Source organism: Lissotriton helveticus, chromosome 8 (genome assembly GCF_964261635.1).
Source record: "Lissotriton helveticus chromosome 8, aLisHel1.1, whole genome shotgun sequence".
Taxonomy (NCBI): Eukaryota; Metazoa; Chordata; class Amphibia; order Caudata; family Salamandridae; genus Lissotriton; species Lissotriton helveticus.
Window position 1 is genome coordinate 1,486,067,801 of NC_136069.1, and position 21,006 is coordinate 1,486,088,806.

General features: G+C 47.2%; 1 protein-coding gene across 1 annotated transcript in view; it reads right to left on the reverse strand.

Annotated features, from left to right (window-relative positions):
- The window catches only part of LOC144773425 (glutamate carboxypeptidase 2-like), a 508,326-nt gene that overhangs the window by 373,750 nt on the left and 113,570 nt on the right, over nucleotides 1-21,006 (reverse strand). The window contains exon 3 of the mRNA XM_078658419.1: nucleotides 1,048-1,234. Coding sequence (XP_078514545.1) covers nucleotides 1,048-1,234 — 187 coding nt within the window. The remainder of the gene's footprint in view (nucleotides 1-1,047; nucleotides 1,235-21,006) is intronic.

The following is a 21,006-nucleotide window of genomic DNA, read 5'->3' on the forward strand; positions in this document are numbered from 1 at the left end:
GGTCAAACGCCATGTGCGGCGCTCCTCACTCCCGGGGCATGCTCAACTCCACGCCCCGGCTCCTCCGCTCACCACTAGGCCGCTCCACGTGGGCACCCAGGCTCTGGCTCCCAGCTGCTCCAGACGTCGCGATTTCGCGTCAGACCACAACAGTAGGCGAACAGTGCGTAAGCGCCGCTTCCAGGACTTCTAGGGGGTTAGAGGGAGTCAGGATAAATGTAGGATATTCTCTGGTCAGGGCGGAGCTTGCTTAGCACACGTCCGCCATGATGGCCTGCTAAGCCACGCCTCCCCATAATATGAATTTTTAACTCACAAATTGTTCTAATCATCTGTTGGAGTACACTGTACAGTACAAATAGCCAAAACAAAAAGTATATCTTTTTATGTTGTTGTACAAGACTTTTTTTCCTGATGCAGCAAAAGATCAAGATGTCCCCTCTTAGAAACCAAAGGGCCTAATTACTATTGGCATGGAAACATATTTCCTGAAAGGCATAAATAGGAGTTTCTTGGTGTATAAATGGGTAAATAGGAGTTTCTTGGTGTCTTGGGACACAGAATAATCCACAAATCTCAGACACACCAGGCCTGAAATTTTTTGCATGGAGTGGAGCTGCTGACAGCTGCTACAACCAATCCCAGCCCACCTTCATCCTGCATCATGGGGAGGAGCAGACAAGCTCCTCCCAGCTGGGGCTAAACCTGCACTGCCCTCCCAACACCTGCTGCCCAAGCACCTGAAACATATCTGAGAAAAAAGGCTGCCCACATATTTATCATTTGCGCCAAGCAGCATATTGGAACAGAGAAACCGGCAGGAATTGGAGATACTGGCCCTTCAATACGCCTGCATCTATAATGAGAGAACTCAAAACAAAGTCCTATATATTGAGGCAATTAATTTGTCAATGTTTTGCAACAGATATAAATCAGCCTTTTATCTTTGTGTGTTTGGGTAGGTTTCCCCCTGTGCACTAATTTTCTGTTTATTGTAATATAAGGACATATGTGTCGTTATTCCTTGTTAAAATACGTTTTTTTTACCTCTTTTCCGTTCTCATCGGTTATTGAGATGTAGTTGGGATTCGTTTTATTCGGGTAAGACAACAGGATATCATAATGAGCCAACTTCACAGAGTCCAGTCCGAATTCCTTCCATTCTCCTTGGATTTGCTTAGCAAAATGCAGATTTTCCTCGGTACCTGCCAGATGAGGAACCTGCGTGAAATTACTGAAATAAAAACACAATTCATAGCAGATTAATACTTAGATTTGAAACTGTAATCTTCAAATAAGAAATAGTCTTGGGGGGTTACAGTTCCTGTTTCATTGTTTTCTTCAAGGCATATTATTGATGATCTCCTTTTGTACAGTGTCGCATCCGGTGAGGGGTGGGGATGGGGTTGAACTCTGGGATGGGGGGTAGGGGACTTAAGGTACTGTGTTGGAACGTTAATGGGTTGGGGGATAGGATCAAGCGGGGCGTGGTGTTGCAGCTGTTGAGACAGTTGTCCCCTGATGTGGTTTTGCTTCAGGAGACGCATTTGCGTGGCAATACGTGCCATGCAATGAATAGGCGTGGCTATCGTCTCGTCGTGCACTCAGGTTTCACTTCTGGCTCCAGGGGGGGTGGGCATTCTGGTTCGGAACTCCCTCCCTCTTGCCGTTGACGAAATCATCCTTGATGACAGGGGACGGTACGCTGCCATTGTGGGGCGCTGGGAGGGAAGGGTTGTTACCCTGCTCTCCGTCTACGTGCCACCAGGTCTCCAAACTACCACTTATGCGGATCTGGGAAGAGTGATCTTGGGAGTCCCCGAGGGTCTGCTTGTAGTGGGTGGGGATTTCAACTCTGTAGTGTCGGGGATGTGTGATCGCTACCCTCCCCGAGAAATCGCGAAGTCACAATCCTGGTTGGGGGACTTCCTGGAGGCTCTAGGGCTCACCGACTGCTGGCGCCTGCTTCATCCTGGGCAATTGCAATATACTTTCCACTCTGGTGCCCACGGCAGTTTTTCGAGACTTGATTATGTGCTGATGCCCTCCTCCCAGGCCTCCTCCATAAGGGAGGTGAAACATCTAGCTAGGGGTATCTCGGATCATTCCCCACTGTGGTTGGTAGTGGACGCTCACTTGGGGTCGGAGGGTAGAGTGGCCCCGATAAACCCCTGGTATCTTCGCGATCCCAAGGTTAGGGCGGAACTAATTAAAACGATTGACCAATACTTTGCTGAAAATGTGGGTTCCGTGTCCTCCTCTGTCACGTTGTGGGAAGCGTACAAAACTGTTATTCGGGGCCAGGCCCTCTCCTTGATTGGCAATGTCAAGAGACGTAGGGGGGAGGAGGTTGTCCATGTTGAAAATGACATCACTGTTCTTGAGGGGGAGTTGGAATCCGAGGTCACCCCGGAGAGGCTGCACCTTTTGGGTCTAAAACAACTCGAGTATAGGGCGTTGGTGACTGATGCGGCAAAGGAGATGAGCAGGGAACAGCAGGGACGTCTGTATGATGTGGGGGATAAGGCGGGGAAATTGCTTGCTTGGCTGGATAAGAGGGAACGTGCGAGTCGAGTGGTCCCTGTGATTGTGGATGTGAATGACGTGAGTATCACCGACCCTGCTGATATTGTTGAATGTTTCGCTGACTATTTCCGGGAAGTGTACTCCCCCGTCTCTGATAGACCTGAACAGGACTCCCACTTGCTCCTGCGCGATATCTCGCTGCCGCGTTTGTCCGACCCTGAAAGAGATCTTCTAGAGGCTCCGTCTACAGTTGATGAGGTTGCGACTGCCATCCGCCTGGTTCGCTCGGGGAAGGCCTCGGGCCCTAATGGGCTCCCTGTAGAGCTTTACAAGCTCCGTCCGGATGTGTTAACACCGTATCTGCGGTCGATGTTCTTGGAATCGCTGGAGGCAGGCTCCCTCCCTCCTGACCAAAGATTGGCTTCCATAGTGGTGATCCACAAGGATGGCAAGCCACGTGACCGCTGCACCTCCTTTAGGCCTATATCATTGATTAACGCCGAACCGAAGATTCTGGCCGAAGTGCTTGCCAACCGCTTGGTCACTGTCATAGGCGATCTGGTTCACCCGGACCAATCCGGATTCATACCCCATCGTAACACGGCACTCAATCTCCGGCGCCTGCATGGAGTCCTCGCGCGAGCGGCGACTCTGCGTGAACCGGCCATCTTGGCGTCTTTGGACGCCACCATGGCGTTTGATACGCTGGAGTGGCCATATCTTTGGGCGGTTCTCTCTAAATTTGGCTTTGGCCCCACCTTCATTGACTGGGTGAAACTGCTCTACACCGACCCCTTAGCTCAAGTGGTGGTAAACGGTCGTGTCTCGGCCTCCTTTGCTCTCGGTAGAGGAACGCGCCAGGGCTGTCCTTTGTCCCCTCTTTTGTTTGCCCTTGCTTTGGAGCCACTGGCGGTATGGCTGAGATGGGAACCGTCCTTGAAGGCCATTAGATGGACTCCGGAGTTTGAAGACCGAATATCCTTATATGCAGACGATTTACTCCTATATCTTACGTCGCCTCGGAAATCGTTGATTGACCTTTTTGACGTTTTGACTTCTTTCCGTAGAAACTCCGGTCTGGTCATCAACTGGTCGAAGTCTTGCATCTATGTTCTTTCCGGCGAGGCTCCTCTCCTGCCTCGTGGATGTCCTATCTCGGTGGTGCGGGAGGGATTCAAGTACTTGGGGATTTTTATCACCTTGGACCCTGTGCTTCGTTATGAACGCAATTTGTTGCCCCCTCTCCAGCGCCTCCGTGCCGATGTGACTGCGTGGGGCAGGCTCCCTCTCTCTCCTCTGGGACGGGCGGCGTTGTTTAAGAAGATGTCGCTCTCTCGGTTCCTTTATGCGCTGCAAAATACACTTGATATTGTGCCTGCCCGCTACTTCCGGGAGATTGATAGTCTACAGAGACAATTGGTATGGGGGGGCCGTCCTCGTATTGCTCTTGCGAAGCTGACGCTCCCGTGGTACGACGGGGGTATCGCACTCCCGGACACCCGCCGCTATTATTGGGCCTCTCAGCTGGGGGCCATCAACCACTGCACTTACGGTCCTTTGCCGAGCCCGGCGTTTGAGATGGATAGATGGCTGCTGCCTGCTGGAGACTACAACAGGGCTCTGTATGCGAAATCTGTTGGCAGATCTCTCACGGGCCCCACTAGAACGGCGGTGCAGGTGTGGTATCGCGCTACAGCGGCCCTGGGATGGGCTGACAAGCCGACCCGTGCTACCCCGCTTTATGCATCGGAAAAACTTGACTCCCTCTGGAAGTCGAAGGGATTCGATAAGTGGGATGTGATCGGTATCAGCAGGGTGAATGATGTGTAGATCAAGGGTAGAGTCAAGACGTTTGAGGAGCTGAAAGTTGAGTATGACTTGAATGATAGAGAATCCTTTCGATATATGCAAATCCGACACGCGGTTTTGTCTGTATTTCCCCTGGGCTCGGATATTCCGGAGGCGTCCCCGCTCGAAGATCGGGTACTAGACGGGCATATCCCTGATAGCACGATCTCACTCATCTATAAAAAGTTGATCAATGCCAGAACCGACCTACTGAGTACCCTTCGAGAGGCATGGACTAGTGACGGTCTGGAGCTCGATGACGAGGACTGGCAGGCTGCGATCTCTTCCCTGAAGGAAGTGGCTATCCTGGCGCGCCTCCGGTTTGTCCAGCTCAAAATTCTTCATAGGGTCTACGTGACTGGTTTGGTGCGAATGGGATTCTCTGTGGATGGACTGTGCAAGCGTGGTTGTGGTCTGGTGGGTACGTTTCTCCATATCATTTGGGAATGTCCTGCTGTGATGCGCTATTGGACTCGCGTGCATGAAGTTATGAGTGAGGTCACGGGGGTGCAATCAATGCCTGAGGCGAGGCGGTGTCTGTTGAATGTCTGGGAGCCGAATGATTATGACCTGGCGCAGCTTCGATGGGTGACCTTGGGTAATATGATTGCTAAGAGGGACATTGCTCAGTTGTGGGGTGCCCTGAGGCCACCGACAGTTCTGGTGTGGCAACAAAACATGGACTGGTGCATGTTTAGGGAAAAGACAGTGTATGTTTCCCGTGGCACGCCCCGCAAATGGGGGAAGATCTGGAATCAATGGAACGCATACCGTGGTGACATCTGTACTCCCCCCCATTCAGCATTGGATACTGACCTGTCATCCTCCCAACCTGATGTTTCCTCCACGGGAATCTAGATATCTTGCTTCTTCCTGGTCTCCTCCCCCCTCCCCAATCTCATCACATACTTCTGACATCTGATTGGAATATGTACCCCCCCCCAGCGCCGAAATGACACAACTGTAATGTACTGCCTTGTTTTCTGTTTTCTTTTCTATGTTTTTTGTTATTCGCATTTAATAAAAGATTTTTAAAAAAAATAAATAAATAAGAAATAGTCAGAATATGTGCAATGTAATCCCAACAAGGTGGCATGGATTAAATGATCCTAGCAAAGAATGTGATACCAAAAACTACAATACTCTCTTTGGAAAAGATGACATGGAAATCATTATTATTTTAACTCCTGTAAACTGTGGGCCAAATGTAAAAACTTTTTTTAATCTGTACGTGTAGGTTGGGGATAAAAGTACATTTTGGGCATGGCTACACATCACTTTCACATAACAAGCATGCATGCTCACAATTCTCAGTGTGTACTGAATACCCACAGGTTGAGCACAATATTTACGCATAGGTGATCCCACTGGAAGTTAGACTAGACCAGAGTTAGTTGGATCCCTGATCTTCACGGATGCACTGAACTCTCCACTCTACCTGGGCTATCTTATATTCCATACTTCTTCACATAGAACAGGACTGGTGTTGGGGGGTAGTTGAAATAAAGCCAAGGACAGTTCAATCCGCTGTACATTGAACTCTTAAGTACACCAACATTTAAACAGGCCATGAACCCTTGTGAAAAAAAGTTAATTCCTAAACATAGGAACAAATTCTTAACGACATTTTAAGGTCCAACAATACAAAAGCACTCACTAGCCCATATGATCAGAGATATGGTGCTCTTTACTCATTAGTGTGCCCCCTGGGACCTACTCTCAAAATATTTCGTTTTTTTCACATCAACAAATATCACAAAATGTACTCCAGAATATCGTCTACTACTATATTGGCAAGTTAAGCACATACAGGTAAGTGAAGATTTAATGCTCGTAAGTCCTACATGTGGAGATAAGATGAAATATTTGCTCTACTATGTACACTTGCCTTGACGATTTAGCGATAGCTGATATTCTGCAGTTTATATTTAATCAGTTGATATGTTAGTAGGTTGATGTGAATACTAGAGACGTAGGCATGCCTCTTCCCTTAGTACTGCACTGATTACTTGCTTGCAATTTTCTTTACTCCGATTAACGATCCTAATCCCAATACTAATTACCATAATGGGGACAGACACCCACATTCATTTCTGAAACCCCAAGCACGAGGGATCGAGGTCATGACAATGGGAAGGGGGAGAAGTACGCAAGTGCTGTGACGAGAAAGAGTAATTAGAGAAATGAAGATTTCTACTAAGTAAATGTGCATTATCTCATCAAACCTTCTTTGCCCCAGTCTCTACTAAGTGAGGATGTACAAACGTAGCATTCTTTTCAGAAGAAGCAGTCGTAGAACAAGCAGTATAGAGGCAGGCAGAAAACGAGTAGAGCAAACACCTGCAATGGAGTGGTCCTATCTCTAGAAATCCATCTACAAGTGTAGGACTTGGCCCTTTTTGGCTAAAGTCCCTAAACTTTTTGCTTTCCCCCTAGACCATTTTTCTGACATGGTATTGCCAACTTGGATGCTTTGGATACTTTGCCACTGCTAAAGAGTGTCAAAGTGCAAGTGCTCCCTGTGTAAAGAGTAATGGTAATTGGTTGTCCATGATTGGCATGTTTGCCTTACTAGTAAAGTCCCTAGTAAAGTGCATTATGTGTGCCAGGGCTGACAATGCAAATGCTACTAGTGGGCCTGCAGCACTAATTATGCCATCCACTAAACTAGCCTTAAATAGGGAACTCAGGCCTGCCATTGCAGTGCCTGCGCGCAGTTTGTTAAACTGCCATGTTGTTCTGTCAAGTGCACTCACTTGCCAGACCTTACCCTTCCCTTTCTATGCACATCAGACACCCCTATGGTAGGTCAAGGGTAACCCCTGTGCAGGGTGCAGTGCATGTGAAAGGTAGGACATGTACTACTAAGGTGTGTGCCATGGCCTGACAGTGAAATAATCTCCATTTCGTTTTTCACTGTGGAAAGGCCATCTTGCCCATAGGATAGAATGGGAAGGCTGTGTAATATGTTTTCCAGCCTGCATAAGGAACCACCTGATTGTCGTATGACGCATTGCATTGTTTCTGCATAATGAACTACCTGATTAGCGTATTATGCAGTGCATTATTCTTGCATAGCGATCTAGCTGATTAGTGTATTACGCATTGCTTTACATCTGTATACCTAAGTACCTGGTGGTTGTATTACGCATTGCATTATTTTTACATTGCAAAAAACCTGATTGTCGTGCTACGCATTGCATTATTTTTAACATTGCAAAAGTGCCTGGTTCTAGCGTTACGATCTGCATAACATAGTGTTAGGATTAATCAATCAATCAATCAATCATAACACTTGTAGAGTGCGCTACACACCAGTGAGGATCTAAAGGCGCTGGGGGAGTGGTGGGTTTTGCTAGTGATCGAAGACCCAGGTTTTGAGGACTCTCCTGAAGGCCAGTAGGTCCTGGGTCTGACGTAGGTTGGTGTGGAGGGTGTTCCAGGTCTTGGCGGCGAGGTGGGAGAAAGATCTGCCGCCGGTGGTCACTCTTCGGATGCGGGGGACTGTGGCGAGGGCGCGGCTGGTGGAGCGGAGCTGGCGGGGATGGGGTGTAGAAGTTGAGTCGAGTGTTGAGGTATGCTGGGCCGGTCTTGTGGAGAGCTTTGTGTGCGTGAAGGAGGAGCTTGAAGGTTATCCTCTTGTTGATGGGGAGCCAGTGCAGGTCTCTCAGGTGTGGTGTGATGTGGCTGCGGCGGGGGATGTCGAGGATCAGACACGCTGACGCATTCTGGATGCGTTGCAATCGCCTCATGAGCTTGGCCGACGTTCCTGCGTAGAGGGCGTTTCCGTAGTCCAAATCGCAAGAGAGTACAAAGTTCCCCCGGGGGAAAGACAAGAGGTATGTGTGTGTTGTTGGGAGTAGAGAGGAGGCAGGGAACAGGATGTTCCCTTATTGGAACTAGAAGACCTCACACACCCAGTGACCTAGGTGTCATGCTTCATCATTGGTCTCCTGCTCCTCGTCAGACTGGCGCTGCAATGTACGACGGGCGCCATAGGCGCTCTTTGTTGGAGTTCTTTTGTTCCAAATAAACAAGAAAAGAGAGGTCAAATCAGTCTCTGAAAACCACAAGAGATGGAGTCAAAACAAGGTTCACACACCCGCTTTGGGTGGTAAAGAAAGCCCTCACACACCGACCTAGTCAGTGTCATGCTTCATCATCGGGCCCCACCAAAGAGGCCGAGTGCCTCTTCGGTGTGCTGCGACGCCAGAAAGACTGCGGAGCTGGTTGTGTGGGGAGGGCGTGCTATGAAATAAAGTGAAGGTTAAAAGTGCCTAAAAGGGTATCCAAAAAGTAAATTTTAATAAGTGATCCCTAAGGCACACAACAGGGAGTATTATGTGTCTGAATTTAGCTGCCAAGGTATAAGGGTTGGTTAAATTCAGAAATACTAATATTAATAAATCTTAGTCAACATGTTTCTGCCATATGGGTGGTTTAATTTTACCAAGGCATTCGTCAGGACTAAACCCCGCCGGTATGGACTCTCTAATCGCCCACCCTAACCTGGGGACGTGAAAGTGAAAATGAAAAAGGTGAAAAAGTGCTTAAAAAAGAAGAGCGAGTTGCTCATTCCAAAAATACTCCAGGTTTTGGAGTGTTACAGCACCTGTAACGTGAAAAGACATAGACAAACAGAAGACAAACATACAAATGTATTAATATCAGCCTTACTGTTTAGTCAGTAGTGCTCCATAATAAGTGGCATATGTGGTGTTCCCAAAGTAAACACTGATTATTAACACCATCCGAATAGCCCCTAGAGGATGATAGCGGGTAACTCTGGGAAGTGAAGTGCTAAAGGTGTCTATTTACAAGAATAAATCTAAAAGGGGTTAAAAACACAATCTGTGTACTCCTTATGAAGGGATCAATGGACCAAAAGGTCAGTGCCCCTCAAGATGGTATCTCAAACTGATATCTCACTTTAAAATAGGGCGCTACTCGCACCATGGGTCCCGGGAGGGGGGTTGGAGCGAACCTGGCACATCCTGGAAGGGAAAGAGGTATGGTTAAAAAAAAAAATGTCTTACAGGTACCTTACCCTATTGAGCAGCCCCACGGGAACAGACTGTGGGGCCCACTAATGATACTCATAGGGTAAGAACTAGCCCATTCATTCATTACCTTCTGACATCTTCTTCCCCCATTGATAAGTGTTCTTATTTTTGTTACACTATATTGATATAACCATGGACATACTACTTTGAGTTGCCATCAAGTGTATCCCTTGATACATCCCTCTTTTTAAATGTACTGTGTATGTGTGTTTTAAGGAGTACTATGGTGACCTATTGTTGTTGAGATAATGCCACTGTCTACATACCTGGCTCATTTCTATACATTTCTTTTAGGTCTCCCAGCTAGAGCAGGACCACTTGGTCTGCCCCCTGATTGACCCAGTGAGGTTGTATCTCTCTCCTTCATTTTATTGTGTTTTTTCACTGTGTAGTACCATGCACCGAGGTCCTGAAGAATTGCCAGTTGGGCAAGAAACATGTCGACCTATTTAGAGGGTTGAGTTAGCCCACTGTGCCTCTCACAGTCCCTATCTCCCCTCCCACCCCTTTTAACTAAGGGAGTCAGCCACGTTAATAAAGACCCTTGTGGACTGACTCACCTTCTTTTAATATCACCACTCCCTCACGACTACACTTCCACCAGACCCCTCACACGCACTCAACCATTGGCTGGAACAAAAGAACTCCAACAAAGAGCGCCTATGGCGCCCGTCGGACATTGCAGCGCCAGTCTGACGAGGAGCAGGAGACCAATGATGAAGCATGACACCTAGGTCACTGGGTGTGTGAGGTCTTCTAGTTCCAATAAGGGAACATCCTGTTCCCTGCCTCCTCTCTACTCCCAACAACACACACATACCTCTTGTCTTTCCCCCGAGGGAACTTTGTACTCTCTTGCGATTTGGTTTTCTGGACAGGTACACTGGACCCCGTTAAACATTGTCCACAGGTGGTTCCCACTTTTGTATTGAGTTTCCGTAGTCCAGCCTGCTGGTGATGAGGGCCTGGGTGACTGTTCTTCTTGTCTCGGTGGGGATCCACATGAAGAACCTGCGGAGCATTCGGAGGGTGTTGAAGCAGGATGAGGAGACGGCGTTGACCAGTTTGGTCATGGAGAGGGTGGAGTCGAGGATGACCCCTAGGTTGTGTGCGTGGTCGGTGGGTGTCGGGGCTGTTCCTAGGGTTGCAGGCCACCAGGAGTCATCCCAGGCTGAGGGGGTGGAGTCGAGGATGAGGACCTCCGTCTTGTCCGAGTTCAGCTTCAGTCTGCTGTTTCTCATCCATTCGGCGACGGCCTTCATTCCTTCGTGGAGGTTGGTCTAGGCGGTGTGAGGGTCTTTGGTGAGGGAAAAGATCAGCTGGGTGTTGTCGGCATAGGAGATGATGTTGAGGTTGTGCTGTCGTGCGACGTGGGCGAGGGGTGCCATGTAGATGTTCAACAGCGTCAGGCTGAGGGAAGAGCTGTGGGGTACGTCGCAGATGATTTTGGTGGCCGTGGAGCGGAAGGGGGAGGCGAACACGCTGAGTTCTCCCGGAGAGGAAGGATGTTGTTCAGTCCAGGGCCTACTCTTGGATCCCGGCGTCGGGTAGGCGTGTGCGTAGTGTGTGGTGGCAGACCGTGTCGAAGTTCGCTGACAGGTCCGGGAGGATGAGGGCCGCTGTTTCTCCATTGTCAAGCAGGGTCCTGATGTCGTCCGTGGCTGCAATGAGGGCGGTCTCGGTGCTGTGGTTTCTGGGGAACCCGGACTGGGACGGGTCCAGGATGTGGTTAGCCTTGAGGAAGCGGGTCAGTTGTTTGTTGACGATTTTCTCGGTGACCTTTGCCGGGAATGGGAGCAGGGAGATGGGTCGGAAGTTCTTGAGGTCCTTGGGGTCCGCCTTGGGTTTCTTGAGTAAGGCGTTGAACTCGGTATGCTTCCAGCTTTCTGGGAAGGTTGCTGTCTCGAAGGAGGTGTTGATTGTTTTCCGAAGATGGGGTGCGATGGCTGTGCTGGCTTTGTTGAAGATGTGGTGGGGGCATGGGCCAGTGGTGATCCGGAGTGGATGGTGTTCATGGTCTCGCTGGTTTCCTCGTCATTGACGTTGGTCTAGGAGAGCAGGCGGTTGGTGCAGGTGGTGGTCGTGGGGGCGGTGGTTGTCAGGGTGATCATGGCGTTGAAGCTGTCCTGGATGTCGGTGATCTTGCGGTGGAAGAAGGTGGCCAGTGGAATCACACAGGTCTTGCGAAGGCGGAATGGCATTGGTATCGGAGCTGGGGTTGGAGAGTTCCTTCACTATGTTGAAGAGTTCTTTGCTGTTGTGTGCGTTGTTATCCAGGTGATTTTGAAGGAGGCCCTCTTGGCGGTTCTGATGAGTTGATGGTGTCTGCGGGTGGCATCCTTGTGGGCTGTGTAGTTGTCCAGTGTTCGTTCACTGAGCCAGTTCTTCTCCAGTTTTCAGCAGGTTCGTTTGGGGGCCTGGAGGTCTTTGGTGAACCAGGTGGCTTTCTTGCTGGTGTGGTTGTTGGAGGGTGTCTTGAGCGGAGCGAGGGTGTTGGCGCAGTCGTCGATCCACTGTCTAAGGTTGCGGGTGGCGGTGTTTGGGTTGGCGGAGTCGGCAGGTGGGTTCTGGGCGAGGGTGTTGGTTAGCTGGTGTTCTGTGATCTTGCTCCAGCAGCGTTGGGGCATTTGTTGGGTGCGGTAGTGTGTGGTCGGTTTCCTAAAGGTGAAGTGGATGCAGTGGTGGTCAGTCCAGTGGGGTTCGGTGGTGTGGCTGAAGGAGACGTGGGGGCTTGCAGTGAAGATGGGGTCCAGCGTGTGGCCGGCGGCGTGGGTTGCTGTTGTCACAAGCTGTCTAAGTCCGAGGTTGGCGAGGTTGGCGATCAGGGTGGTGGAGTTGGTGTCGTTGTTGTTCTCTAGGTGAAAGTTCAGGTCCCCGAGGAGGATGTAGTCTGTGGGGGCGAGGGCGCGTATGCTGATGAAGTCGGCGATGGAGTCGCTGAACTCTGGTCGGGGTCCGGGGGGTCTGTAGACGAGGGTTAGTCTGAGTGTGGAATTTGGGTCGGTGTGGATCTGGAAGTGCATGTGTTCGGTGGTGTTGAAGGGGTCGTCGGTGTTGGTCGAGACTCTGAGGGTGTTTCTGTGGACTATGGTGATTCCTCCTCCGGTGCCGTTGGTACGGTCCCTGCGGGTGATCTTGTAGTCTTCCGGAATGGCTTTGGCGATGTCGGGAGCTGAGGTGGGGTTCAGCCAGGTCTCCGTCAGGAAGGCAACGCCTGGGGAGGTAGAGTCGAGAAGGTCCCAGAGTTCGATGGCGTGTTTGCGGGCGGAGCGGGTGTTGACGAGGATGCATCTGAGGTAGTTGGGTTCTTTTGTTGGAGGTTTGGTTGGCCGGATGTTGGTGAAGCTGCAGTTCCGGCAGGAGAAGGGTCCATGGGTGCGCTTCGCGGAGGCCCGGAAGCAGGTGTGTTTTCGTCTAGGGTTGAGTGCGTGGAAGGTGCTGGCATCGTAGCGGAGTCGGGCGTCGAGGCGTTCGCGGGGCCAGGGGTTCTGGCGCTGGGCGCGGGCCAGGCTCGGATGGGCGCAGACGGTCTTGCCTTAGGCGTGCCGGCACGCCCGCTACGCCCAGCTGCCATAAATGGAGAGGTGGGAGGGGGTGGAGCTGGGAGGCGGGATCGGGGTGTCCAATGGGGGATGAGGGGTGGGGCCACAGGGGACGCAGCGGCGGGAACAAGGGATGGGAGGTGGTGGCGAGAGAGAGCAGGGGGCAGGGGGACAGTGGGGGCCAAAAAACAATAGTACAGTAGAAAGTGGCACAAAATATACACAGCCAAACAATAACAATCACTAAGAGGAACCAAAAAAACCAACGATGGGCAGAGCCTAAGAGGGCTTCGAACCCTGGCAGGAGCTGGCTGGGAGCACTGGCGCCGAGCAGGTGGAGCTGCGCGGTGCGTGGAGTGACCTGCCAGGAGGCAGGGAGAAGATTGCAGTAGAATATTTAGAAGTGCACATTTATATCGCCAGAACTTACAAGGGCTGGCTGGCCTAACAACCGACCAGGAGAAATATTACAAATACGCATAAGTTGGATTTATATTGTGTGGTCTTATCGTATATCTTTTTATATAAAGTGTATACTAATTTTTATAAAACTTGTGTGGAGTCTATTTTCCTTGAAGATAAGCCTGGCTGCTTGTATCAAGCTATCAAGGGGTGAGCGGGGCAATCTCACAAGGTGACCTTCCTTTCCCTGACATTGTAATGCGGGTCCCTATTTGGCCGAAGGTACCTACCTTGGCCAACCAGGGTTCCTGGGTCTAACAACAAGGAAGAGGCCACAAGTGACAATGTTTACAGCGTAATGGACTGAAGAAGGCCACATGGAAACATGCACAAGCCACAACCCAGGATCCCAAACCCCCGCTAACAAGACCTGAGAAGGACCCAAGAAAGACAAACTGACCAAGAGGAAAACTGCACAAGGAGGCAGCAGTGCCCTCAGGCATACTGCAAGGCACCAAGCAGGCAATACCCAGACCACAGAATAAGAAAATTCCAAAAGGCAGAACCAAGGCAAGACCAACCAAAAGACAGAAACGAACCGGGAAGTTACATAACAAGGAACACTCTAGGCTTCCAAGTGGTAAGCGGCCACAAAAAGCAGAGAAACCAAGATGAAAGGCCCCTCAGGGAAACCACAGCACAAAAATTGAAAACAAAGTATAGGTCCAAAGTAGGCCAGAAGAAATGCATTTTGACCAGAGACAAAACCCACACCAAGTCACAAACCTTACTCACAGCAGGCAAAGACCCACACCAATGTAAATGAGAAACTATCCCAATGAAGCCAGTAAATGCCGACACGACTCAGGACAAGAGGCTGCACAGAAAATACAGGCAGGGCATTCAACAAGAAGAAATTAAAAAGCACTACAACATGGCATTCATCTCAGCCACAGGGAATGCTACAGCAGACCAACTAGAAAATGGCAGGACACCATAACAAAAACAACAGCTCACCAGATGAACCCTGGAATTCCATGAGCAAGCACCTACAAGCCAAAATATGAACAACCACAAGCCAAACGTTAAGCAAAAATCAAAGGGAGGGAGGAGCCAAAACTTGGTGAAACAAGACAGCCAGTGCCAACCTCAAAGCCCAGCATGAACCCCACCAAAAATCCCAGGACCAACTCGACCCCCAGCAGCAAGAGGGCCCAAAGGGGACTTGCATAAAGATCTATGGGCATGATGAGGCCAACAAGTGACCAAACTTTTGTTAGCAGCGAAACCGGAGGAGAGATGAAACAGAAACCCCTTAGCTCCTGCACCCCCAGTCACACCAACACCACACCACAAACACCACATCAGGAGACAGGAAAGGAGGGAGCAATCAGCAATCAAAGGGAACCATTGCCCATAGACCTGGCCACCTGAACTAAAAGCTCAATTAAGAGTAAGAGTCTGACCAGAGAACCATGAAGCAGGCAAGCCAAAGGCAATACCTAAGCCACCAAGTCAGAAACAAAAAACAGGCACATGAAGACACACAATGCTGTAGACCTTGAAGAGGCACCTCACCCCTCATGCCCAGAACAGACTGAGGCCAGGAACTGAGAATTAGCCAAAAGGTGAACAACAACAACAACAATAAACAGTTTCCAAACAACAGCTATCCGAGACAAGGCTATGTGTACGAAATAGCCAAACATAGGATCAGGCTGGTGAAAGGGACCAGTACCAAAAGCAGAATTCTCTACTGAGACCTACAATATGTTCAACCTAAACCATTTGTGGCCATAGTAACTATAGAAGGGTAGTTTGTGAATAGCAAACAGCTTACTCCTGAGTGTCTGCCTCTTCCTAAACCCGAACTAAACCCTGCCTTAACCCGTAACTCCTCCCACAAATGCTTATATTTAGTCATGAATATTATCCACTGTAGAATATTGTGGGACAGTGATTTATAGGCATTCTTTAAACAATATCATTGCATTGGATTTTATATACTTATTAATCATATCAGTAGTTTGTTCCATTTGCCAGCTGTAAAGGAAAGAGATGTGCAGCCGCGGTCGGTAGGGGAGTACCTGCATCCCCAAATGCAATGCAGTGCGCACAACGAAATTTGTTTGATTTATTTAAATGTTTACTTACCTGCAAACCTCCATTATCCATACCTTACTAACCCCCACCCTGCCCCTCCCCCTCCCCACGTCACCGCCCCGGCAGGTACTCCCCTACTGACCGCGGCTGGAGATGTGTCATACTGTGTTTAGCTGGGTCTCAGCCAGGATGAGAGCACTGTAACATCAGTACATTCTCTTGATGCAAGCTAGGATTCTAAAGGTGTGAGGAGCGAGGGGACAGTTAGAGAATGTTGGCTACGCCTGGCTGGAGCAGCTGGGTTACTCCTTATCTTTGACCAAGAATTAAATTCACAGAACTCAAGTGGACTGTTAGTGACCCTAGTACTACATCCTTACTGCAGTGTCTTTCTCTGTCTCTCCTAGAACCCATGCACTTGGAAACACCAGCCAGAAAACCATCACCTAAGTTCATTCTAAACCCCATTATGACCTCTTACTCCATTGCCGAAGGGCTACAGATCCCACAGTGCAGTGCTAAATATCCATAGTAAACATAGTGCACCACACTAAACTGGAGTATCTCTTCTGTGACTTGTGAGACAATAGTATTACAAGCAACTCTGACTGAGTTTGTGCAGCAGGTTGCACACATTTCCCAGGCTAATTTGTATTTTCCTTTCCTTTCCTTTTCTTTCTGCCTGAGGCGAGCTGCAGATCCTGAGCAGCCGCCTTTTTGTGCTTAATAGTATATTCTATCATGCTCTGCCTCTTTTTAGGCTTCACTAACTACAGTTTTAAATTTCTGGCAAAACCTCAAAGCACCACTACACACACCACACAACTACACAACTCACAACACCATGCACCATGCTACATAGAAAATGCTGTAAGTGACCCTCGGTTAAACCCATTCAGCAATTGGATTCTTTAAGTCACTTTATGCATTGGTTAAATGGTCTGCCCATCAGATGGTGGATTAGCCCACTGGCACACTGTGGATGTTTACATGCAAAATGTAGTTGTTAACGCAGGCTTGTTCATAGACACAGTGAAATTACTTTTGACACTGGTGTCTGATTAACAGCCTGTTGACACAGACTCTCCTTGCGTCAGCTGCCCCTGCACTGGTAATGTAGCCGGGAAGGTGCTCGGCTCGAGAGCATCATGTGAAGAACTCTTCTGCCTGAGAACCATTCCACAGATCATGTGAGAGTGCTCACAACAGCTGGACTCCTTCAGCTTAAACATTGAAGACAACCAATATGAGTGAGAGAGAGGGCATCGGCCACAAGAGGTAGCAAGCAACACAGCCTGATTTCTTCTTACACAGTATTGACAGAGTAGGGATGTGCCCTATTGGAAGGGACAAGCTCTGGGTGCTGGGTAATGTTTAATTAGTGCTGATGGTTGATTGTGGGCATCACTGGCACTTAGGAATCAGTAATCAATAGAGCTGATAGTCCACAGCCACATGGATTTATTTATTTTAATGACTGTTGGAAATGGGGTTATCTAGTTGGCAGAGGTAGGTACCTTTGTCCAAATAGGGACCCTTGCTTCTAGTCAGGGTAAGGGGGATACACACTTTAGATAACCCCTGCTCACCCCCTTGGTAGCTTGGTACGAGCAGACAGGCTTATCCCAAAGGCAATGTGTAAAGTATTTGTAGCACCACTCACAGCAACATAGTGAAAAACCACAAAAGGACACCACACCACTTTAGAAAAATACATTATCTTTATCTAAACTAAACAAGACCAAGACAACAAAAATCCAACATACACAATTAAAAATATGACTTTCAAAAGGTTTCAAGAACTTGTACCATAGAAAACTATGGATGTGTGACTTTTACACAAAGTATCTGTAGTTGCGTCAAAATTCACAAGGGCAAACATCTGCAGATTGAAGAAGTGTTGAAAATAAAGAGATGCATCAGTTCCTGAGACCTTGGGGAGGCGATGCGACAGTTCTGCTGCACGAAGGAGAAGTGAAGCGTCAAATCCGGTCTGTAGGGGGAAGTGATGCATCGTATCTTCGTGATGGTTATGGTCCGCAGTTGATGCGTCTGGAAATCTTGTCGCACAGGTACGATGCGTGGAAATACAGGATGCATAGGTAATCGATGCAGCGGCAAGCGGCGCTGCATCAGTTTTCTTCAGCCGTGACCCCTCGATGCGTCGATTATCTAGTCAGATGTAAACCCAGGAGTGGGATCACTGTTGGGTGAAAAACCAGGAATAACATACAGGAGATCAGGCATGTTGCGAGAAGCCTTATGTCCCAGTTATACAGCTACCAAAACTGTTAATAAAAGGACCTGGCTGAGTCAATCGAGAGGCTTCCATGTTTGTGGAGATTGTAGTATATGTCATATGGGCATGAACAAAACCTTCAGGTTTTCATATAACAGCGCCTATATCCATAACATAAACTTCTTCTTGAATTGTCAATCCACATATGTAGTATATGTAGTACTATGCAATTGTGGGAAAATATATGTGGGAAGTACTGTGCGTCAACTCAGAGTCCGCATACAGGAACATCGTCGGGCTGTCCAGAATAATGACAGTACCAATGCATTAGGGTCACATATTTGTCCATCTACAATACCCAAGAGCGACTTCAAATTTCATGCAATTGATCATGTACCTTTAGACAGACGAGGCGGCAATAGATTGTTGCGCTTACGTCAACTAGAGGCAACCTGGATCTGCAAATTGTGAGCTACTGTAGCTGGCCTAAACTCTGATAATGAGATGCACTTTTTTTTATAACCGACTGCCCAGATTGGTATTTAAATTTTTCTCCTTATTGTCTGATATCAATGAGTGGATATTGATACTCTCTAAATACATCACCATGTCTGGTATAGAAATCGTGATACATAGTTGCATCAATATAATCTCTCTTTTGTGGAATACATCCTGTTTGCATCACCTGTCTTATGGCTATATATTTATGTATAATACTAAAGTCTTTTTTGCCATACAACTGAACGTATTTACAAACTTATATGAAAAATGTGTACTTAGAGACATGGTTTTCTTTCTCTAACAATTCTTCTCTAGTTTCTCCTGCCTTTCCCCCCCTTTTTTTATCTTTCTTGACTGCTATTGATCCTCTTATTATGATCCTGACTTTGTGTGCCGTGGCATTCATGTTAGTATTCGGAACATTCTTGCTAAACGTTCTTTGAGTTTTCATAATTGAAATACTCAATGTGGAACTGAGAGGGGGCAAACCACAATTCAAAAAATGTGTGGACTGGTGGTGTAACACACTCGGTCGAGTGTGCCTCTAGTCATAATAACAACAAGTTCGAGACTGCTGTACGTGGTACAATTCTGGACATGGTAATTAATATAAGGACACATGGGCCGTAGTCTTGCAGTGTGATTTTTAGGTATATTTGATGAAGGTGTCTGTCTCTAAACCACCCTTTGAATGATATTGGGGTGGGTTTTTGTTTATCAACACGTCATGGGCAGTTAACTGATTGTAACAACTTGAGGGTTGAGAAAGGGTTGAAAAACGAATGATTAAGTGTATTGTCCCGGTAGCGTGAGACACTCGGTGCCATACTTCCATGGTTGGGTCACTTATGAGTTCGAGACTTCTGCGGGCCGTTAAATTTCTGATTTGTTTTTAACTAAAACAATATCTTTTTAACAAAAACTATTTTTAAACTGGATAAATACGACAGCTCGTCCTCGTCAAAGGAATGTTTTCTTTTCTGGCTCTATAGTGCACAATTCAAAAGGTGTATGTTTTAATTTTTTTGGGACTAACTGACAAAATTCAACGTAACTTTCGAGTATTTTGAATACTAATCTCCGCCCCCAGTTAATTGGTACTTTGCACTTATTGGTTGTAGTATATATAGGACCGGCATGTTGATCTCTCTTTTCGCGCTGTTTTTTTACCTGACCTACCTTCACGAAGACTCTCAACCGGGTGCTGGATGGCCGCTTCCTGCCTTGAGATTTAACTGTAAGTAACATTGGATGGTTTGTACGATGTTCGCTTGTCAGTCATAATTGAAATGACTATTTATGATTTTCTCTAGCTTACGGTTCATTTAATTTTGCTCACAACTAATGAGTGAGCCGTTATTGATCCTATGACACTCCCGGGTCCGTTCTTGAACGGTGTTCTATTTAAACCCAGTTGTACAGTTACTAAGAGTGACTTGGGGGCATGCACGACGGTACAGGATATCAATCGCCCTGCTTCTCTCCCTAGAATTTTTGTCATTTGCGATTGCACTAGTATATTGTGTGTTACATGATTGGTTTTCCACTGTAGAGACAATTGTGCGGGTATGTCTTCTTATGTTGTTTTACGTTTCTTCTTGAACTAATTTTCTAGCGGTTTCTTCATATACATTTTAAAAATAATGCAGATATAATTATCTAGCAATTTGCCATAATTATCCAGCCCTACCTATCCGATAAATTTATTCTGCGTGTTTTTCTTTACAGCCTTTTCATCCAGTGACACCTATTATAGTGTCCACCCGGAAATCCGGTATTACCCGTTCTGACCTGACCACTATATAAATTGGAGGTACTTGCCAGTGCATTGATGTAAAAAGATCTAGTGTTCGTTTTATAACTGTTCTTAATCGTACAACTTATCTGATGATGATCTCTGTATGGTGGACTAAAACTTACCTTTTATTAAATGTTTCTAAACAGAAAAATCGATTTGTAAAGAAAAAACTTTTAATGCATCAGTGCCGTGTTCATTCATAAGGCTTACTGGCATCCATCACTGAATAGAAAACCCGTGGATCGTTTTTATTCATAGACAGGTAGAATAATTTATTACCTTCATAGTATAGGGTTGGTCGGCACTTTCTGACTTGATTGGTGGATGCATAATTAATGTGCTATTCTTTGTTTTATTTTACAGTTTCTAATACAATATCCAAGAATTAGGCCTGTCCACATGGTGACATCATACTGAAGTTTCTTTGATACTCATAAAATCATCTTGGTGAGTCTGTATATTTTGGTAATGGTTTCTTTTCCTTCTGTGAGATATTGGATCCAGAACTTAGGCTCCTGACATGTCATCCGTCAGGCACACTAATCTATCACAGATTAAACGTCTGGGTGTTTATTTATTTTGTGTGGCCCATTCGGTATGGACATTTTTTGTATATTATATATTTTTTCTTTCGTGGTTGTAGCTGATGGTTTTTCGGTTCTTTTCGTTGTTTGTATCTTCCTCCTCTTTTCTCATCATTTCTCACTTCAACTATTTCTTCTGGCTTCTTTATTCGTATTGGACTCTTCTCTTATCCTGTGATCTTTATTTCTTTCTATTGTCAAGTTTTATCTTATTCTATGTCAGTTATGTTAACATTAGATATTATGGATTAATGTTTATGAATGTAAAAGCCTGATTGACTAAACATGACCTTTTCATGCTATATAGGCGAATTATCCAGTTTTGTATATATTGTGAGTGAATTTCACCGGTTTTATGTTATGCAATATATCTCCCTTCCATTGTTTGTATTATGTGTTA